Source organism: Vanessa tameamea, chromosome 4 (assembly GCF_037043105.1).
Source record: "Vanessa tameamea isolate UH-Manoa-2023 chromosome 4, ilVanTame1 primary haplotype, whole genome shotgun sequence".
Classification (NCBI taxonomy): Eukaryota; Metazoa; Arthropoda; class Insecta; order Lepidoptera; family Nymphalidae; genus Vanessa; species Vanessa tameamea.
Window position 1 is genome coordinate 10932803 of NC_087312.1, and position 23705 is coordinate 10956507.

The 23705-nt window shown below is 32.5% G+C and overlaps 1 protein-coding gene across 1 annotated transcript in view; it reads left to right on the forward strand.

The window, feature by feature from the left end:
* The window catches only part of LOC113394062 (myosin-VIIa), a 32185-nt gene extending 8683 nt beyond the window's left edge, over positions 1-23502 (forward strand). The window contains exons 2-14 of the mRNA XM_026631244.2: positions 5248-5296; positions 11407-11667; positions 11947-12225; positions 12465-12749; positions 12866-14461; positions 14538-14765; positions 16796-17035; positions 17116-17280; positions 17622-17906; positions 17979-20444; positions 20549-20748; positions 21600-21867; positions 22034-23502. Coding sequence (XP_026487029.1) covers positions 5279-5296; positions 11407-11667; positions 11947-12225; positions 12465-12749; positions 12866-14461; positions 14538-14765; positions 16796-17035; positions 17116-17280; positions 17622-17906; positions 17979-20444; positions 20549-20748; positions 21600-21867; positions 22034-22240 — 6498 coding nt within the window. The 5' untranslated portion in view covers positions 5248-5278 and the 3' untranslated portion in view covers positions 22241-23502. The remainder of the gene's footprint in view (positions 1-5247; positions 5297-11406; positions 11668-11946; positions 12226-12464; positions 12750-12865; positions 14462-14537; positions 14766-16795; positions 17036-17115; positions 17281-17621; positions 17907-17978; positions 20445-20548; positions 20749-21599; positions 21868-22033) is intronic.
* The last annotated feature ends 203 nt before the right edge of the window (positions 23503-23705 follow it).

Here is a 23705-nt window from a genome sequence, read left to right on the forward strand (position 1 = left end):
TTATGCTAAGTCTACAGCTATTTAACAAGTATACTGCCATTTGTATCTTTTTGGAATACCTATTATATATAATACGTTTAGAGGCGTTTGTCCCCTAATTTATCTATTAAAATTAAATCCCACAACCATATTGTCATCGGTACTTTTCATTTGAGGTCTGTGTGTGATTTTTGATTAAAAAAAATAAGTACATAACTGAAAATTAGAAACAAAATGTAAAAAAAATTAAGGATATAGAACAGAATTTTGTATGTGGTTAGAAGGCAGCATGTTATGTACTTAAATGAAGAAACCGGAGCACTTGATTTTCTACGTAAATATAGGAATTTCCTCCAAAGGATCCAAACTAAGCAATTTCCTTTTCAATCAGTATAAACTATGACCTCGTTCGAGTAAATTTTTATCGATATCCCAATCGTTACATTATTTCGAGGGAAGCTTGCACGCACGCACGCACCCGATCTCGTTCATCCATGACTGCTACCGACAGGTGACATGAATGGTTGAATCGTTCACACTTATAATATCTGTGTTCTATTATTATGCCTTCAAAATTAAATTGAGCTTCTAATAATGTTCAATCTCTATCGTATCTTCTCCATCGCACGTGACATTGGCGAAATAATCTGTGCCCGGTCGACACAAATACAAGTCACAGATAAAAAAATAAAAAAAATCTACGTTCAAAATCCTTTAATTTGCTGTATAGAAACACATTTCAGAAAATCTAGATGCTTGAAAACTTTTAAGTTTGCATTTATTTTTAACTTATTATTTAAAATATTTTATAATTTTCTCTAAGTAGTTTTGTATTGTTTAAAATTATCCTCTTTATTTATCTAAGCACTCATAGGTATACTTTCTCTTCAAAATAATTTTAGCTCGTCCACTTTAAAATAAATACAAATTATAATAATTAATAAATCCTAGTAATATCATAGATCTTAATATTAAACTAAGGAATATTAATGTAATTTAAATTTTACGCGGGTTGCAAGTGATAACGCGACCTTGGCACAGTAATTCCTATAAGATTACTCGTACCGTCACGGTATTGTTTATTCTAAACTGCGATAAGACTAGGAACGGTATAACTATGAGGCTGTTTAAACAACCTGTCTCGTCTCGGTAACCCGTCTTGCCGTTACATAGCGGCACAGCTCACAGCTCATACATAACCGCTTTTTACTAAATGCATATGTATTTATACACCAAAATAACATCTTTTTCAATTTTTGTCTGTCTGACTCTGTTTGTCCGGCTAATCTCTGGAACGGCTAACCGATTTCGACGGGACTTTCACTGGCGGATAGCTGATGTAATAAGGAGTAACTTAGGCTATAATAACTTTTTAAACTTGCACGAAGTCGTGGGTACAGCTAGGAATAAATATTGTTAAACTTCTAAAGAAACAAGTTAAAACATTACATTTCATGTTGGCATCTGTAAATAGGTGTTACGTTATGTTAAATATGATCCATTTACCACAAGACAATACGATTTTCCAATGTAATTAAGCTCAAGGTAGATATATCACTCAATAGTTTATTACAGCCAGTCATTACCAGCGCTATTTCAATGGAAGGCATACCGCATACTTTTAGTAACACAGACTAATTTCTAGCTGTCTTAAAACATACTTAGTACCTATTGAGTAAAATGCATAATGTTACATAAAAAGTATGTGGTAAACATATGTATTATACATTAATTTGTATGTATTGATGCATCGACGATTACTTGGTGGTAGGGCTTTGTGCATACCCGTCTGGGTAGGTACCACCCACTCATCAGATATTCTACCGCCAAACAGCAGTATTCAGTATTGTTGTGTTCCGGTTTGAAGGGTGAGTGAGCCAGTGTGACTACAGGCACAAGGGACATAACATCTTAGTTCCCAAGGTTGGTGCGCATTGGTGATGTAAGGAATGGTTAATATTTCTAACAGCGCCATTGTCTATGGGCGGTGGTGACCACTTACCTTCAGGTGGCCCATTGGCTCGTCCGCCTACCGATAAAATAAAAATAAATAAAAAATCGATATGGTAAATTATTTTCCTTTAAAATATTTGAACGGTGTTTTATAAATCTCAATGAAGCATCAAAGCCCAGTTCGAGTGAATGACCGTTGATAAAGAACTTCCGATACGATTAGTTCTGGTCGTCAACTACTACCAACTATCATGTTCAATCGTACGTTTTGTATATTGAATATGCAAGAGCACGCCCTTTTCTCTCCTTACCTGTTGAATAATATCACTATGACATGGATGAAAGATACAATTGAAATACTATTATTTTCATAAATTTTATTGAATAACATTTCAAAAATTAAGATAACCGAAAATAAACATCAATTTCATTATGATATACCAAATACATTACAGACTAATTAATCTGTTTGTAATAGACTAATTCTCATGTAGATTTATCTCGTGCATTTATAACTTATGTTTAAAAAAAACGGTTTTACCTAAAATGTTTTGTAGGGGATGATAAGTTAAAGCATTCTTTGTCTGCTTTCAAGTTAAATAACACTGGTAAACAGTATTTTTGTTAAACAGAATCAAGTCGGTTTTTTAAACACTATACCTACCCGCATATAAACCTCATACTTCGTTTTGTTCAATCACCCTCAGTTTTCGTTAAACATAAACTAAATTGCTTACGCGAATTTTGCTTGCCGACGTATGTTTCCGATAAATTAATATTAAATTATTGAAATTAAAACGGTTTTCTTTGTGATTTAACTAACATGACTGTATTTTTATATGTTGAAAAGAGTAACTACTGAGTTTCTTGCCGGTTCTTCTCGGTAAAATCTACATTCCGAACCGGTGGTAGCTTTACTTTAAATAGTTTGTTAAATGACGATTCAAAAGTGTTTGTAAAAGCCTACTTGAATAAAGTATATTTTGGTTTGATTGTCGTTTCTGTACATCGTAATAAGATGCCCAGGGTGTGTGTAAACCATCCCGATAACTTTTGTTACATTTGCGGTCAACTTACTATTAAAAGTCAACGTCGTAATTTGACACCATTAGTTAAAAACTGTTATTTTAATTATTTTGGCTTTCCGGTGCGAAATTTGGACTGATTGGACTGACTCAGATTATTAACAGGCTAGTTGTAGATACAAAATATCCCATTCAAATTAATTTAACTTTCATGAAGGTCATTTTTGTCTATCAGTGTAATTAAATCAACGACATATGACATGAAAGAGACAAATCAGTATTTAAGTAAATATTCGCTTAGCAACTTTTATAAGTAATAATTGTATTGTTAATCACAATACTAAATATATTTTCACCATCGAAATGTGAAACTTATTGCAGTTTTAAATTTGAATGAATACCTCACAAGTGTAAGGGATTGTTCTTAGTTGAACGCATGTTCACCGAGCTAATGAAAGTAAAAGGCGTTTCTGAGTTTGTATAACGAATGCAGGTGTTGAGTTCTCAATTGTTAGGCTTCTCGGGAATGCTCAAAAACATTGCAAACTTCCTTTCCATCTCAAACAATACACGTATAATTACGTTGCGTTTGTTTTCAAAACAATGAAAAGAATATTAACAAACGTGCACACAAGTTAACGTGTAATAATTTTTGTAACATTATTTGTTCACAGTTTTGGGTAAGGATATTTAGTGATTGTAAAAATAATAGTATTTTAATTGCACCTATTCCTTATAGTAATTTCTATAGACAATATTTGTATGTAATTACATAATTTAAGTTTAATTAAACTTAAATGAATACAACATAGAAATATTATAAAAATATTAATTTAATTGAAAAGATACATCAACACTTACGTAACTATGATATTAAAAATATATATAAAGATAAATAAGTAACATCTGTCTAATGAAATGATACTAGGTGGTTTCCATACAGCCATTTCGTAAAAATAAAATTGATTTGCTTGATGAATCGTTTCATTTATCCGGTCTATTTGCTGTTGAAAGAAGCTATTTATTTATTTTTTTTATTTATTGAAATAGTTACACCATCAACATATCACCAAACACTTAAAATTAACAACTGATATAGGTAACATTCAAAGTGATACGTCATTAAAGGTGTAAGCAACATTGAAGCTATCGAATAGTATAAAAAAAAGTTTGTATGGTTATATACATTTGGTAATCACGCAATGATTGATTGAACAAGAAAACTGATTGATGTTTTTTACTTGCTGTTAAGTTAATAATTGGTTACTTGTTATAAAGTATTTAGTTAAATAATAATATCTTTTAATTCTTAATTCAAATGAAAATTTGTATTTAAATTGTCATTTTCATAATTGCATTGATTCTTTTTTTCTGTAAAATAGTACTCAAGGCTTAACCTTAATAGCTGTATTATAAGAAAATCTTTATTAGGATATTATATCTCGTGAAATATTCTGATGACAAATAGTCATGATGACACCGCACGGATGTCTGATACAGGCAATAATACCTATACAGGCAGCGTATGCTGAATTTTATAAATACATAATTATAAGTAATGCGTTAAGTCAATTGTAATGTTACACATTCGTTGTTATGTTTTAAAATAATAAATATAACTAGAATCTTATGAAGAACCTAGACACTTAGAGGTTAGAAGATATTAAGGAAAAGTCGACAACAAACGAAGTTGTTATTGCGGTTTTATTGCATTTGAATCGACAGTAGAGTAAGAAACACGACAATGATGGAATGTATTTTATACTCATTTTACAAAAAGGTAGAGTCGACACAAACGTGCTTCGTTATTTGAGTCGCAATATTGCGATACGTAAAAAAATAGCCGTTGTATATGTATTTGCGCTGCGTGCTTGTACCACAGAACGCTTAAAATTAATAATATTAATAGTGTACTTATGTCAAAGTGCATCGACGTCTGTATATTGTAGTGAATCAGAACATATTGTCCACCCTCTTGCCTACTTTGAATTTATGATCGATTTCATTTTTAAGATTGACTTTGTTTTAACTTTATGTTGCCAGAATATTAAGATTTGAAAAAAGGTTTTATCATAATTAATCCATCAAGTTTTGACATAAGTAATACAACTGTGGTGTATAATTTATTTTATTTAAAACGATATAATTCTCTCCAGGTGTAGATTTTTTAAAATAAAACATACGTTGTTTTGCATCTTTCGTTTGTATTTCATGTTGTATACTTATTATTGGTTATAAGTTCATCTTATAACATAATTTATATTTAAAGAAGGATTTTTTCCTGTTTCAGATCGAGCCGGTGACCACATGTCGGCGCCATCATGGTGATCGTTACCAGAGTAAGTAGCTGGCGCAGTAACAGTTAATGCTGTCATTAAACCATTCATTTTTCGTTATCATTTGGTATATTATTCCTATTCTCACCAATACGCTACTACGTCACGTAGCGACGTAATTTCGACGCGTCGATTTCTCTGAAAACAAAACAAGGACAAATCAGATTAATTCGTATGTACTTCATTCATAAATAAAAATTGAATTTAGAAAAAACATTAACGTAATAAAATGAACTTAGATTAGAGGTAGGTACATAATAAATTATTTTAAACATTTAAGAAGTGAAGAGGTGAAAAGAGTAGTGCCTCGAACGCTTTAATTTCGAATATTTAATCATATTAAAGATTTTCAATCAATTCGGTCGATTGAAAATATTGGTAGTAGAACCGATAAATTTTCATTAAACCTTAAAAAAAACAAACTTTTTTAAAGAAAGACGATTGTTGTTGAATTACAGAACCGCTTTTTGTATTATTTTGTCTTTTTTCTTTTATTCTCGTATTTAGTGTATAATTAACTATATTTGTGAAATAATTAAGAATAGAATTATATTAAAATCAATTAAGCCCCATAAAACTTTCTAATAATCAGCTACTGAAAATGATATTGCAATTTAACTATGTATAAAGGCGGATTAAACTCAAATTATTTCATAAAAACTCATCACAACTATATAGAAGAAAGTGAAATGTAATATTTTTCCGACCGAAGGCAGAAAATGTTTACTCGAACTCAAGATCAAAGTTCAAGGTTCCACAGCTAATTCACCTTGAATAACATTAACCCCTTTGAATGAGTTGTGTACGTGCGAAGCGAGAGGTACTCGTGAGAAGTAAATACAAATAAAAATGTTCAGCGCTTACAAAACGCTGAGTAATCATGTTCTTGTTGGAACCTTTGTTATTTGAAGTGTGTGCAAAACGTGTGTCATGTTTAAATGCGCTTGTAATATGTTATAGTAATTTAGAATGGTCATGATACTTGTACTTTTTGACACATAATTTAGAATTAAGATACCAGCAGTTTTAATTTTGAATAACGGTTTTAGACAGCTATGTGCTTATATTATACTTATAACTAGTTTTCGCCCAGGTGTTAGGGTGGCGGTTGGGGTTTTTAAAATTGTTGTAAAAAAGTAGCTTGTCTTGTCTTTCCAACCCCAAGGTTTAAACTTGCTTTATACTAAATTTAATCAAATTCGGCTTAGTGTTTTGACATTGAGTGACAGACAGATTTACTTTTACATTTATAATATTAGTATAGATTTAAGACAAGAGACATTAATTATTTTACTAATCATCCGCTAAACAAAGTATATATTTAAAGCCGGTTCAAAGTTTAATATTTTTTAACATTACAATACAATTTTTAGCAAATTAACGTTATAAATATAATTCCTTACCTAACGATAAAATCAGTGAAATAAAATTAATTTTGGTGTCTAAAATATAATTTATAACGTTAAAAAAAAACATTCAAAAATTATACAGGAAAGTGAAACACGGCAAGCGAGTTCCGATCAATGCGTTTGGCAAGCACATTCCGGCAGCAGACAGAATCTAGCACTGCAGGGCATTCACCTTTTCACACACAAGCACATTTAATTTATAATATGGCCACAGATTAAAAATACAAGGAAAAAATATAATTAGAAACCATTCACGCTTTTTCAAGGGACGTCGACGTTAGTATCGTTGGTGCCGTTAAACTTGTTTCGTATTGGTACTTTACTTGGCGTAAGATTGTCGAAGTTAATGCAGTAAATTGTATTGAGTTAAACACAAAGAAAATGCTTAATTATTTTGTTTTCTTAGTTACATTTTTTTTAATACTCCTCATGATAAAATTATACAGGATATGATGTTTTATTGCATCGTGCAACACTAAAAGTCAATTCAAATAGTAGACCCATTATATTTACGGAACCCTAGAATGTGTCCGCGATGTGGTAACAAACAGGTCATACCAAATTAAGAGGGAGAGTGGAATCATGTCTGCGAAGTTGTACAGTGCACTATTTAAGGCTTGTGTGGGAGGAAAACTTTAATTTCAAAATCGAACCAGTTTTATGACTTAATCTTGTATGTGGTTGATGCCGTATAAGTAAATAATGGTACGATTTTTTTGTTGATCAGTCCAAATTTTTCTTAGTATTTCGATTGATTGGTACTAATTTAGTTACTTTAATTTAAATTATATATAAAGAAATAACTTTATGTCTTATATTAAATATTAAGTATCCAAGGATATAATATACTTATAATATGTATTTGGCTATTCATAATTTCATATACCGTCATTGTACCGTAGGTGTAGAACGATTAGATCATGGATAAATATTATTAAAACTTTTGTACTCATTTATTGGTATTACCTGTTACAAAAATTAAGTTTCCACATGTTTGTTTTCCCATTTTCAAAAGTTATTTAAGATAGACCAACAATACATATAAACACATTTTTTTCTAGTGTAGTAGTAGTAGTCCAGTTGCCTCTACAAAACCAGTCAATACTTATGTATGTATATCTGTATCATGATGACCAGTAATAGTTGACAACTTTTTGCGCAAACACCAATGAATTCTCAATTCAACTTCTCATATATGGATTGGTAAACCAACAAAACCAGAATCAGATTAAACACAGGACAGCGGCTTTACGTGGTTTCCGAAGCAGGGACTACAGCAAATAAACTTCCTAAATATGGGCTGCTGAGAATTCCTTGTCAAAAAATTCATAAAAAATCTGCAGCCGTGTGAGCCATTATTACATTAACGATTCAGTCAACGAATAGTAGATATACCAAAGTCCTAAGTACGCTTCATTTGTTGAAAATACTTTCGACGATTTAGTTTTGCAACAGACATGTCTATTTAGAAAGTTATAAATAATTAATGTCGAGTTGTCAATAAGTGTACTTACGAAATTATAAAGCGACAGGATTCTGGCCGACTCAGGATACTTTATAAAAGTATAAAATATTTATGTATTAAAAATGAAGACTATATCGAAGTAAAATAAAAAAAAAATCTTCTGCAACTTAAAATATGTAGATAGATAATTGATATTTAGAGTTATCAATATTTTTTCTTACCAATTTGATTAGAGACATCAGCAATTTAGGAGTCTAGTAAGGTCTGCTAATTTAACAAATTCCATAGATTTTTTCATAGCTCCCTAACCATTAATAAAAAAGAATAAATTCATTAATTTACTCAATTAACTAATGTCAAATAAATGTGCAACGGTACAAAAGTGAAAACCTTATTTTTAGGTCTTTCAAAAATATTTTTTACAAGCCCTGAAGAGTTGTTTGCAATAAACAAAATATTAAAAAGATCACTACAATCAAATATTGTCTACAAAAACTGTCTAACCGGGCATTGCTAGAGGCACGCGACCGACTTTTTGCTGGTTGCACTTGGTAACATTCACCTACTTTTTTAACCGTCTGTATCGCGAGCCGCTTACGCAGCACAAACATACTGACCGTAACATTATAATTATATGAGCTGCTTAAAAAAAGTTCATACAATGAATATTATAAATTTATTAAAAATATAAACAATTTTCAACATTTTAACAAAGTATTTCAAGTAGTATTTTTTTTTACTTTGCAAGATAAACTTAATAATAAGAGTGTTATTTCGATATTGAAGAAATGTCTTTGCTTTTAGTTATATTGATTGTTATTATATATAATCAGACTAAAATAATTGCAGATAAACTTAAAAATGACTACTACACTAACCAGAATGCTTGGCATTGCTTGGTTCGCAAGACCAATTGGTATATAATGGCATTATTCTCAAAACCAGAATGATGCCATGAGTCATGGGTATAAATCTATCACGTTTTTCCTCAACATTCCAAGTCAAGTGTTTCAACTGCAAAATGGACACAGTAATCTAACCTAACCAACCTCAATTCTGCATCATCATGATTCAATTACAAAGGGCTCAATAAAAGTACGAACTTTGATTGTGGTTAAAGTTCTTTAAATCGCATTCTAAGGAGTATTTTGCCTGAACTCTTTAGACAAGAAAGACTGTAATGTAAGAGAGTCAATCTCATCACAGGCACAGTCATCTGTGCTAGACGCAAAGCAGTGTTCCCATACGAAATAAAGCATATTTTTGAGTTTAATACAACAAATTGAACACAACTTTGTCGAGATTTTATTTTAACGAAATACTTTTTTTCATAAACAAGACAAAAATTTATAATTTCGGCTAATGTTTGCATAGTATCTCTGTAATACGTAAATGAATTAAAAAAAATAATTCAAATACTGTAACAAAACAATAAAAATTTATTAATGTTTCAATACATAATTTTTTTGTAATAAAATATTACAATTTAATACCAGAAACGGAAAAGAATACTATTGCAAATATCTTTAATTAACGTCGTTTTATCTTCCCGATTCGTATTGAACAAATATATAGATAATAAAGTACTCTAATTTACGAAATCAATGATCGACCTCAGAGACGAGCGGTCATTGATAAAATAATCTATATTAACTTCATACACTACAATAAACATGAGATGGAACTACGAATTAAAATAGTGCTAAAATAGTATAAGAAATATAATGTCACATGAATTGGAGAATATATTCGAGGTATGTGAAATGAAACTATATTGTATAATATATTACATATTTGAAGTGCTTGTGTATTTTTGAGAATTAACTTAGGACTTATTGCAAATACTATATAAACATTTACATAGAAAATATAAAGAAGGGAAATGTAAAATTGGTGGAAAAAAAGGTTATATCATTATTTATTTTTTTCCCCAAAACATTTTGTTAGTTCAACTGAACTTTTGTAACTAAATATTTATATACTTTTTAACAAATTCTTGAATCAATAGTTTACTTTGTATAATAGTTAAGTTATTACAATTAAAGACATAAGCAAGGTACCATCTTTTTGCGGTTAAAAAAAAATTAAAACAACAAAAGATGTCGACGGGAATCATTTTTTTTTTAATAAAGTATTATGAACAAGGCAAATGCAATTCTTAAACATGCACGAATAAAATACCAACAATTACTTTCACCGAAACATTGATAACAATCGATTTTCAACGAATAAAGAGGGACACTTTCTATTAAATTCGACACTATTGATTCAGCTTTTGTATTGATTCGGACTTTCTGTGGCACACATCAGACACTGTTTGAATTAATGAATTTTAATGATATTGTTCATTGGCGATAGTATTTTTTGTAAGTACCGTTAATTTAAAAGTTGTCTTTAGTTGCATTTTCAAATGTCGTATGATAACTTCTTTATTTTACATAAAGTTAGTTTAGATTATGCTTGATTTTCGGTTTTTCTCATGTACGCTAGAAAATCAATCATCACAATACCGCACAGTTAACACTAGCCCAGAAGGCTGTACTATTGTAATTATATGTAAAACAATATTTACAATAAAGTATTTATTATATAATATTATATTCAAATTAATATAAAATAATAATAAGTGTTCTGTATTATTAGAACAATTATGGAAGTATATACTATGCAGCTATTGACTCGCGATCGAGAAATGTGCTCCTACCGTCATACAGTTGAACTACGGGGGATAATATTCATCGAACTTGAGTTGCTTAGCATTGTTAATGGGTTAAATAAATAAATATTTATATATATCCTCAGTTCCCGATAGAGTCAAAGTATATTATTCCTTAATAAAATATAGATACAATACACTTACAATTTTTCACATGATATTCGATACAAAATAATAAGAATTATAATGAAATTAAATTTGGATTGCGATACATTACTATAATTTGTTATGGTAAATACATACTTTTTTTTTCAAGTACAAGATTATTATATACAATATCAGTTATATTTATATATAAGGATGGACTTGTTATATAGGTTCATTTATTAAAATTGTTTAAAAAGTAACAATATTTCGTTTCCACCGGCTATTTTTCGTATATGGTATAAGTAATTGACATTCTGAACCGGTGATTGCTTCATTTCCAACTTGTAAAATGACGATTTAAACGTTTTCGTAAGAACCTACTTGAATATTGTTTATTTTGATATAACAATTAATAATTACAACTTATCTATTCCAGGGTGATTACATATGGATCGAGCCGGTGTCAGGGCGCGAGTTCGACGTCGCCATCGGAGCACGCGTGCTCGCCGCGGAGGGGCGGCGCATACGCGTGCGCGACGACGATGGCAACGAACAATGGCTCCCGCCGGAGAGACGCATCAAGGCGATGCATGCCACCTCAGTGCATGGCGTCGAGGACATGATCTCCTTGGGCGATCTTCACGAAGCCGGTATACTGAGGAATCTGCTCATCCGATACAATGACAACCTCATTTATGTGAGTAGGGATGAAGTGGATGATATAATATAATCAATCACCAAAAAACATATTTATATAATACATATATCTATAAATTTCATAGTAAAATTTTTATTATTATTAAAAAAAAACAAATATTAGGTATAGTTTACTGCAAACCTTACCTAAATAACTTTTGAGACAATTCGTGAATATATGTGCAAGGCAATTACGTCACCGACATATTCATGCAACGTTCTAAAAGATGAATTTTGTGATTTGATGAAATAAATTAAAAGTAACTGTCGATGTTTCCAGACGTATACGGGTTCAATATTGGTGGCCGTGAATCCCTACCAAATATTACCAATTTATACAGCAGACCAAATCAAGTTATATAAGGAGAGGAAGATAGGTGAACTACCCCCACATATCTTTGCCATCGGTGATAATGCTTACGCGCACATGCGTCGGTACGGGCAGGATCAATGCATTGTTATCAGCGGGGAATCGGGCGCGGGGAAGACTGAATCAACAAAGTTAATTTTGCAATACCTCGCCGCTATTAGTGGAAAACATTCTTGGATAGAACAACAGGTACATTTATTATCTTGATTCTCTAAGAAAAAATCATTTACAAACGTCAACATTTAAATAATGAAAATTTTCGCAATGTATCTTATTATTGAAACCTGCCTGCAATAATGTAATCTGTAATTTAATAATAATAATAATGGTATTAAATATATCCATATTTCATTATTATTAAAGTATTCTTATATAATAAATGATTATACAAAAGTAGAATGCTAAAAAACAATGTTTTATTATTTCAGATTTTAGAGGCGAATCCAATTCTAGAAGCTTTTGGTAACGCTAAAACCGTGCGGAACGATAATTCGTCGCGTTTTGGTAAATATATCGACATCCACTTTAACAACAACGGTGTCATCGAAGGAGCTAAAATAGAACAATATTTATTAGAAAAGTCTAGGATAGTATCCCAAGGGACTGATGAGAGAAATTATCACGTATTTTATTGTTTGCTGGCGGGTTTATCGAGAGAAGAAAAGAAGAAATTAGAGTTAACGGAACCATCAGAGTACCGCTATTTATCTGGGGTGAGCAAGATCAATCATTATATTATTAGATTTAAAAAACTCTGAATTAAAAATATAATATTCTCAAACCAACAAAATCTACCTCTAATAATTATAAACAAATACATCATTTTCAGGGTGGCAGCTTCACTTGCGAAGGTAGAGATGACGCCGCCGAATTTGCAGATATCCGCTCTGCGATGAAAGTGCTATTGTTTACCGAAGCAGAAATATGGGAAATATTAAAACTGCTTGCAGCAGTATTACATACCGGAAATATAAAATACGAGGCAACTGTAGTTGATAATTTAGATGCAACAGAAATTATAGAACAAGCAAACGTTAAGAGGGTTGCGCATCTATTGGGGGTACCAACACAGTCTCTTATTGATGCCCTAACTAGAAAAACTTTATTTGCTCATGGAGAAACAGTTGTGTCTACGCTAAGCAGGGACCAGTCGGTTGATATTAGGGATGCTTTTGTTAAAGGTATTTATGGACGTTTGTTCGTGACTATCGTGAGAAAAATTAATGCTGCAATTTATAAACCCAAATCCACAACACGAACGGCTATCGGTGTACTCGATATATTCGGTTTTGAAAACTTTGATATAAATAGTTTTGAACAATTTTGTATTAATTTTGCTAATGAAAATCTTCAACAGTTCTTTGTAAGACACATATTTAAGTTAGAGCAGGAGGAATACAATCACGAGGGAATCAATTGGCAACACATAGAATTCGTTGACAACCAAGACGCTCTAGATCTGATTGCTTTAAAACAGTTAAACATAATGGCGTTAATAGACGAAGAATCCAAATTTCCGAAAGGTACAGATCAAACTATGTTAGCGAAGTTACATAAAACGCATGGCTCACATAGAAACTACCTCAAACCTAAGTCAGATATAAACACAAGCTTTGGTCTGAATCATTTTGCTGGTATCGTATTTTACGACACACGAGGTTTCCTGGAAAAAAATCGTGACACGTTTAGTGCTGACTTATTACAGTTGATTCACATTTCAACAAATAAGTTTCTACAGCAAATATTTCAAGAAGACATAATCATGGGGTCGGAAACGCGCAAACGAACTCCAACATTATCAACACAATTTAAAAAATCATTAGACTTACTCATGAGAACTTTAGGAACTTGTCAACCGTTCTTCATACGATGCATCAAACCCAATGAGTTTAAAAAACCCATGATGTTCGATCGAGGGTTGTGCTGCAGACAGTTGAGATATTCTGGAATGATGGAAACTATTAGAATCAGAAGAGCTGGGTATCCAATCAGGCATAGTTTTAAGGAATTTGTTGAAAGGTATAGATTTCTGATATCGGGAGTACCGCCTGCCCACAAAACCGAATGTCGGGCTGCAACTGCAAAAATTTGTGCAACTGTCCTCGGCAAATCTGATTACCAGCTAGGTCACACCAAAGTATTTTTGAAAGATGCTCATGATTTATTCCTCGAACAAGAAAGAGATAGAGTGCTCACTCGAAAGATACTAATATTACAAAGATCTATTCGCGGATGGGTGTATAGGAGACGCTTTTTAAAAATGAGAGCTGCCGCTATTTTAATACAACGTCACTGGAGAGGAAAATTACAAAGAATTCGTTACAACAAAATGAAGGTTGGATACGCGAGATTGCAAGCACTTATTCGCGCTAGAGTTTTGGCTCATCGGTTTAGACATTTACGCGGACATATAGTTTCACTACAAGTATGTTCAATTGTTTATTATTTAGATAGATTAGGATATTTAATTAAATTATATTTACTTATTAAAATAATTTTAGGCAGCCGCTCGTGGTTATCTGGTCCGACGCTCATACGGTCACAAGATGTGGGCGATAGTAAAGATACAGAGCCACGTAAGGCGTCTAATTGCAATGCGCCGTTACCGAAGACTGAAGCAAGAGGCCAAAGCACACAACGAGGCGTTGCGCTTGCGCAGACAGGAGGAGCAGCGCTTGCAGCACCAGGGGAACACGCGCGCTAAGGAGATCGCGGAGCAGAATTACAGGGTAAGTGGAAAACAAACAAAAACGTCATAAAGATTATTATCGCAAGTTATTTATAAATTTATTAAAACAGACCATTAAACATTGCTATCATAATTTTTTGTCTCATAAATAAGTAATCGCTGTTGTTTGCAAATATAATTGTAATTTCTTGTATTTTAGTTGTAAATAGTTTTAGGTCAAATCTGCCGTTTCGTTCATCCGTTTTAAGTTGTCATCATCATTAATCAAATCGTGTTCATTTCACCCTAGTTTCTGAAACGACCAATAAGTTTAATCATTTAATCACTGAAAATTATATTAACATAACAATTAACAACAAACAGTTATAACAAAACAATGAATTTATAAAATTCTTGTAATATTAATTTATAAATCTTAAACAATGCAAATACATTAATGACTGTTAGGTATTTTAAATATGCAATTCATACATATAGCTATATAGATTATCTGATAACATGATTATCGCTGATTTCAAAGATATAATATAGATAATCGATTTGAAATCAGTCAATCAATGCAGTTGGTATTTGTTCTCGTTGAAATTATAGGAAACTTTAATTTGATAGAAATTCGTTTTATAGTCATGTTGTAAAGATTATCTAGTTTAATTAGTATGTGTTTGGGTTTTATATTTTCTTTTGTTATTTCTTTAAGGTGAGTAGTTATATTTATGTTAATAATAATAATAATAGCCTTTATTTAACAATTTTATATAATACATTTTAAATACTAAATTTTAATATTTGACACCAGTTTCGCCAAGAATATCTTGGTTCCAAGCGTAGGCCTCCACAAAAAAAGCCTGCCACAATGTGTGATCTTGTGTCTTCCTTCTCCATGTAATGTCTGCTATTATTTTTATGTCGACTTCCCACCTAAGCCGTTGTCTTCCTTTCTTACTTTTGGACTTCTGACTTTTGTCTTGGATACTATTCAGTTACGTCTTTGGTCCATTTATCTTTTTTGTGACCCATCTTGTGACCCTTTCATCTCCATTTTAGTTTTTTAATGCAATATTATATCAGTAACACCGATTTGCTTCCAAATTGTTTCAAGTTTTATTTTGTTAGTTATTTTAACATTGAGCATGCTTCTTTCCATACCGTGTTGACAAGATCTCTAGTTTACGTATGTTGTATTCCGTTAAACTCCATTTTTTTTTTTTTTCTTAAAATGTAATCGGTACATTGGGATTTTTCACTACTTTTTTTTATGGACCCTTATATTCCTTGTATTTCGAATACTTGAATGTTAATGATTACATATTTAGTGAGTAGTCGTATAATATATTATTAATTTCAAATTTAATCCATATAATTTATAATTTCATTCATCAATTTTAATCAGAATTGTATAATAGATAATAAAAATAAATCAAACGAAGATTAATTTTATATTTATTGTATTATTATTTCATCGTATATTATAAGTTAATCTACAAAATGTACTCCACACATTCGGTCGTAAATTAAATTTTACGACTATCCAACATAACTAACGAAATAGATTACCTAAAACTTCATACACCTGATATATTCTAAACTTATGTAAGCTGTCGATCTTAATCGAGCATATAGCGTTATACAATTACCGACCTGGATGTGGTTGGATAACGCTCTGACCAGTCGAACTACGTAAATCGAACCTCGTTTATTTAGTATAGCCTTTAGTAACGATCAGACGTGTTAAACGTTAATATGTGGTTAAATCATAACGATGTTATTGATGAAACACAGAGTTATGGATTCATACTTCACGACCATAAAAGGCAACCAGAAAACTGGGCAAGTAGTACTTGTCGATATATGTCACTTTCTCTAGTTATTAACACATGTGCTGAAGTAATTTAAAACTATTAAACGGCTTATGTTGTAATAGGATAGAAGTAAAGACTATAAGTAGATCGAATGCCGATTTAAATGCAGTATTGGCTCCTTTGTCATATTGTTTGCACCCACGATTTTCTATCTAGGTTAAGATGTTTAAACAACAAATGTGTAATATATTGTATAAAATGTTGCCATCAGGAACGTATGTATGAACTGGAGAGGCGTGAAGCTGAATTAGTTCAAGAGGAAAAACGGCAACTAGAAGCTAAAAGAACGTTACTACAAGAGGCAGCTCGTAAACAAGATGAGCCAGTAGATGACAGTAAATTAGTGGAAGCCATGTTCGATTTTCTCCCCGACTCTAGCAGTGAAGCACCTGCTCCTAAAGATACATCCGTATTTAGCGATCTACCACAACAGAGAGCCGATCAACAAGAGGTAAATCTAATTATTTAAACAAAGAACTAAGGGAAAAATAAAAATAAACAAATTAAAATATTTTTTTCAATGACCTGCAGATGGTGACACCAATGCAAACAACCTCAGAAGATGAAGAGGATCTATCAGAGTTTAAGTTCCAAAAGTTTGCAGCTACATATTTCCAGGGCAATGTCACACATCAGTATTCTAGAAAACCTTTAAAACATCCGTTATTACCATTACATACACAAGGAGATCAATTGGTAAATATTAAATTGTCATTAATAACATAAAATATCTGCTGATATTTTAATAGCTCAAATTGATTTAAAAAAGTAAAAATAACAAAAAATATTTCAATCGGTAGACAATTTTAAAAATACCTACTTATGTTTTCACTACAATCAGATATTATTCAAATTGTTTACTAGTCTATAGACAGTCATTATTATTTTTGACTTATTAATTATATATAACACACGTAATTACTTTTAAATAACAAAATACAATAACGTAACATATTATCGCGATAAGCGAATAAATCAGATAAGTCTAATGGACTATATTAATAAAGTACTTACGGTAACCTGTGATCTGCTTTTAGGCGGCCCAAGCGTTATGGATTACAATTCTGCGTTTCACTGGAGACTTACCGGAGCCAAGATATCATACAATGGATAGAGATAACACATCAGTAATGTCTAAAGTTACTGCGACACTTGGCCGAAATTTCATAAGGTCCAAAGAATTCCAGGAAGCGCAAATGATGGGCGTCGACCCTGATGCGTATATGAACAAACAAAAACCGAGATCCATTAGGCATAAGCTGGTTTCATTAACTTTAAAGAGAAAAAATAAACTTGGAGAAGACGTCAGAAGAAAGTTACAGGTTCAGTATACCTTTATTACAAACTTTAAATGTTATCCAGCTAAGTTAACTTAAATGTTAAATTGTTTTCAGGATGAAGAATATACAGCTGATAGTTATCAGTCATGGTTAGAATCTCGACCAACGTCGAATTTAGAAAAACTTCATTTTATTATAGGTCATGGTATCTTACGAGCGGAATTGAGGGATGAAATATATTGCCAAATATGCAAGCAATTAACAAACAATCCATCTAAATCGTCTCATGCTCGTGGCTGGATTTTACTTTCATTATGCGTTGGTTGTTTCGCTCCTAGTGAAAAGTTCGTGAATTACCTTAGAGCCTTTATTAGAGAAGGCCCTCCTGGTTATGCACCGTATTGTGAAGACCGACTTAAAAGAACATTCAACAATGGAACAAGGAATCAGCCACCATCGTGGCTAGAACTTCAAGCTACAAAATCTAAAAAACCTATAATGTTACCCATTACGTTCATGGATGGCAATACCAAGACATTATTAGCTGACTCGGCGACGACCGCAAGAGAACTTTGTAATCAGCTATCGGATAAAATTGGTCTTCGTGATCAATTTGGTTTTTCATTATATATTGCATTGTTTGATAAAGTAAGTTCACTCGGCAGTGGCGGTGACCACGTTATGGATGCCATATCACAGTGTGAGCAGTATGCGAAAGAACAGGGTGCACAAGAACGAAATGCTCCATGGAGGTTGTTCTTCCGAAAAGAAATATTCGCTCCATGGCATGATCCTACGGAAGATCAAGTAGCAACAAATCTTATTTATCAGCAAGTTGTTAGAGGTGTAAAATTTGGAGAATATAGATGTGATAAGGAAGAAGATTTAGCAATGATCGCTGCTCAGCAGTATTATATTGAGTACGGCCAAGACATGAACTCAGAACGACTTTATACTCTATTGCCAAATTACATTCCCGATTATTGTTTGACTGGAGTCGAAAAGGCAGTTGATCGATGGGGTGCTCTAGTAGTTACAGCGTATAAAAAAAGTTACTATGTGAAAGAAAAAGTTCCTGCATATAGAGTTAAAGAAGACGTAGTTAGTTATGCGAAGTTCAAATGGCCTTTACTCTTTTCTAGATTTTATGAAGCCTACAGAAATTCGGGACCAAACTTACCTAAGAACGATGTGATTATAGCAGTTAATTGGACCGGTGTGTATGTTGTCGACGATCAAGAGCAGGTTCTGCTTGAGCTGTCATTCCCTGAAATAACAACGGTTTCAAGTCAGAAGACTAATAAAGTATTTACACAAACATTTAGTTTATCTACGGTGCGTGGTGAAGAGTTCACGTTCCAAAGTCCTAATGCTGAAGATATTCGTGATTTGGTTGTCTATTTCTTAGAAGGCTTAAAGAAAAGATCTAAATTTGTTATTGCGTTACAAGATTATAAAGCACCTGGAGAAGGTTCTAGTTTTTTGACTTTCCTAAAGGGAGACCTGATAGTTCTAGAAGAAGATAGTACAGGCGAATCAGTTCTAAATAATGGGTGGTGTATTGGTCGTTGTGAAAGATCTATGGAGAGAGGTGATTTTCCTGCCGAAACTGTTTACGTATTACCTGCCTTAAGTAAGCCACCACCGGATATATTAGCATTATTCTGTCAAGAGGGGGCACAACACGGAAGACGAGCTCCCACGAGTACATTTAATGGTACAGAATCAAGAGATAAACCTCATAATTTGCTAGAATACGCTTTGGACCATTTTAGATTACCACCAAAAAGAACAACGTCGAAAGCTCTTACACTGTCAACGGCGAAGCGGGGTGCTGAAGAATTATGGAGACATGCAAGAGAGCCTATCAAACAACCATTACTTAAAAAATTACAAGCCAAAGAGGAATTAGCTGAAGAAGCTTGTTTCGCCTTTACAGCCATACTCAAGTATATGGGAGATCTTCCTTCGAAACGACCTCGTATTGGTAACGAATACACAGACCACATTTTTGATGGCCCACTTAAACATGAAATCTTACGGGACGAAATTTACTGTCAGGTAATGAAACAACTCACGGACAACAGAAATAGAATGTCAGAAGAAAGAGGTTGGGAGTTAATGTGGCTGGCCACAGGGCTATTCGCGTGTAGTCAAGGTCTACTGAGGGAATTAACATTGTTCCTCAGGACTAGAAGATATCCAATTGCCCAAGATTCGTTACAAAGACTTCAGAAAACATTACGGAACGGACAAAGGAAATATCCTCCTCATCAAGTCGAAGTGGAAGCAATACAACACAAAACCACTCAGATATTCCACAAAGTCTATTTCCCAGATGATACAGACGAGGCGTTTGAAGTCGATTCATCCACGAGAGCAAAAGACTTTTGTCAAAACATCGCGCAAAGATTAAATCTTAGATCTAGTGAAGGCTTTAGTTTGTTTGTTAAAATAGCGGATAAGGTGATATCTGTACCGGAGGGCGATTTCTTCTTCGACTTTGTTCGTCATCTCACTGATTGGATTAAAAAAGCACGACCGACAAGAGACGGCATCACTCCTCAATTCACGTACCAGGTAATTTTTTTTTATAAACTGAACTGATATCTCGGCATTGTTCACAATCATTTCGCTTAAAGTTCTGTCAAAAATCTTTATAAATAACCTAACACTGACAACAGGTGTTCTTCATGAAGAAACTCTGGACAAATACGGTGCCTGGCAAGGACCGCGCGGCGGACGTTATCTTCCACTTCCACCAAGAGCTGCCCAAGCTGCTTCGCGGCTACCACCGCTGCGGGCGCGACGAGGCCGCCAGGCTCGCCGCTCTCGCCTACCGCGCTCGGTTCGGAGAAAACAAGCAGGAACTGCAGGCAATTCCGTATGTATTTGTACTCCTCGTTGTTCTTTATTGTGATAAAAATCGGAACAAAATTAGAAAAGCCAAGGATTTGTTTGTTATCATCGAAGCGACGGTATTTTTTTTATTTTTCAGCTTTCCATCGTTTATTTTTCGGGAGAAGAGGGTTCTAAAGTTTTTTATTACTTTATTTATAACAGGCATACTGAATGTGACTGTAGAAACCGGCATCATATACGTATGAAATACGTATGTTTTAGAAGTTGCAATCTGTTAGATATTTGGATGGAATAGGATCTAACGAAGATTTTTAGAAAAGGAATAAGCTTAAAGGAATTTATTTCCATTCATTATAATTTTTATCTAAAAACACAAAATACATAAATGGTCGTTAACTACAAATATCTAAATATTCAAAAATAGATCAAGTGAGAGTCAGACTGGCGTGGAGATGTGGAGTTATCTTTAATACCTCCTATAGTATGCAGTTTAATATTAAAATAATATATTTTAAAGAAACCCAGAAATTTTGTACAATTAACTAGTCCAATATCAAATGTAGTGAGATACAATATATTTATTTACATAAGAATTATTAACATTAAGCCCTTAAATTTATGCATATATGAATTAAAAACTGTATAAATCTTGTCCGCGTGGAATGGTGGCAAGAATGCTAGCAGCATTTCCCCGTTGAATTGCAATACCGACCCTCTGGGCAAAAAATAAACTAGACCTCCTGTCACCAGTGAAGGAAAGATGGCGAGGTGTAATTTTTTTAAATTATGCTTTAAAACATTACACACTTCGAAATCACATTGTAACCCCATTATGAGATAAACTTTAAAATGTAATATTTCCTTTTCTTATAGACAAATGCTTCGTGAATTGATCCCAGCGGATCTGATTAAACTCCAAAGCTCAGCAGACTGGAAACGAGCGATCGTAGCCTCCTACAACCAGGACGCTGGAATGACGCCAGAGGACGCCAAGATCACTTTCCTCAAGGTCATATACCGGTGGCCGACGTTCGGTTCCGCATTTTTCGAAGTGAAGCAGACCACGGAACCGAATTATCCAGAACTGCTACTCATTGCCATCAACAAGCACGGTGTCAGCTTAATACACCCTCAGTCAAAGGTAAATAGCTATTTTTAAATTTATTATATTATTTTTTATTTACTTCGTATACAATATTCAATATCTTAAAATAGTTTTCGGTACAAATAAAAAAAATAACAAATATATTTAAGGAATCTATTAAAAACTATTTTAACTGATTTTATTGGTAATTTTGTAATTTCAGGATATTCTGGTCACACATCCGTTTACAAGGATTTCGAATTGGTCATCTGGCAACACATACTTTCACATGACCATCGGTAACCTCGTTCGAGGTTCGAAACTCCTCTGTGAGACATCGCTCGGATACAAAATGGACGATTTACTAACATCGTATATCTCCCTCATGCTTACTAACATGAATAAACAACGATCCATGCGAGTAAAATAAATAAATTATTGAGGATCTCGACCGATAAAAAATACGTATCAAATTGAACTGTTATTTTTTTAACGCGTAGTGATAAGTTCTCTCGCTTTTTGGCGGAATATTTAATATCTGTGGTTGCTTGAATAAATTTATCGTTTAGTGCTACGGAGTGTGTGCGATACAAATTAAAATTTAAACGATATTAAAAATCGCATTTCAATATATACACATCACATTGTATACCAGTTAATTTCTTTAAAAAAATAGTACCGCTTATGCGTAACATCAATTTATACTGTGTCTAACGAATTATATGAAAAATATACTTCTTATAAATAATCCGTCCAGAATGAGATATATCTTTTTAAAAAATAATAATATATTACAAAATTATTACAATACCTAACTTTTTTATCGAACGTATTAACGATTTTAATTTTAGTACAATATTTTTGATATTAACGATATAAACAAATTTAGAAAATAATATTTAAGTTATACGATATAGGACATGTACACGTTTCTGAGATAAAGCGGAAACATTTCGTCCTATATCTCGAGTTATATATATATAATAACCCATTTTTCTCGTATTATGCGATATTGTGTATATTAATATAAGGAATGATCTGTTATTTCTACTCTATAATCGGTTATGGTTGAATTACGTGAATATTTGAATTTAGTTTTGATGTCTGGAAGTGGCATAACTACATATAACATGGCCCCCAAATTATTTTATGATTCGTAAAAAATGTTGCTGATATTTTCAGTAAGCATTTCTTGGAAACACCGATTTTTTTGTATAACTGCGTGCTTATGAGAAGGCCCTCTGATTTAGAGGGACGTGGGGCTTTGTTATTGTACTAGTAAAACCACTAAAACGTTTGCTGACGTACCATTGTACTTTTTTTTTTTTTAATTAAACGATGAATTTTCGGACAAAAATGATTAAAAATATATTTTGAATGAAATGCTTAAAAGGTTCCCGTGTAATTGATTTCAGCTACAAAATATCAATAAAACTGTAATCTGAGGTTGTTTATGAAACCGCCTTAACAAAGACATTTATAAATTGATTTCTTATTAACGCTATTTATAATGCTATTCACTTACAACTTACCAGCATAAACAAATTATATTTATTTGTATTAGCTAAGAAATATATATTGTAAAATTATCGATGTTATGCCATGAGTTCGGAGACAATATTCCTTTGTTTTATATTTTGCTTAAAAATAAAAGTGGTATTTGTGAGTGGTTGTAAACATGAGTCACAATGATGTCTGCCTTTTATTTACCCCCGATAATTAAATGACAATATATTTATAGTTTAATACTAACCTCTATTTATTTTTTAAATAACTTAATTTAAAAATATATAAACACAAAAATAAAGACAGAAAATGTCAGAAAAGGCGTTATAAATTAATATCGTTTGAAACATTCTATCTCCTAAATTAACTTGACTAACAGTTCAGTCCGC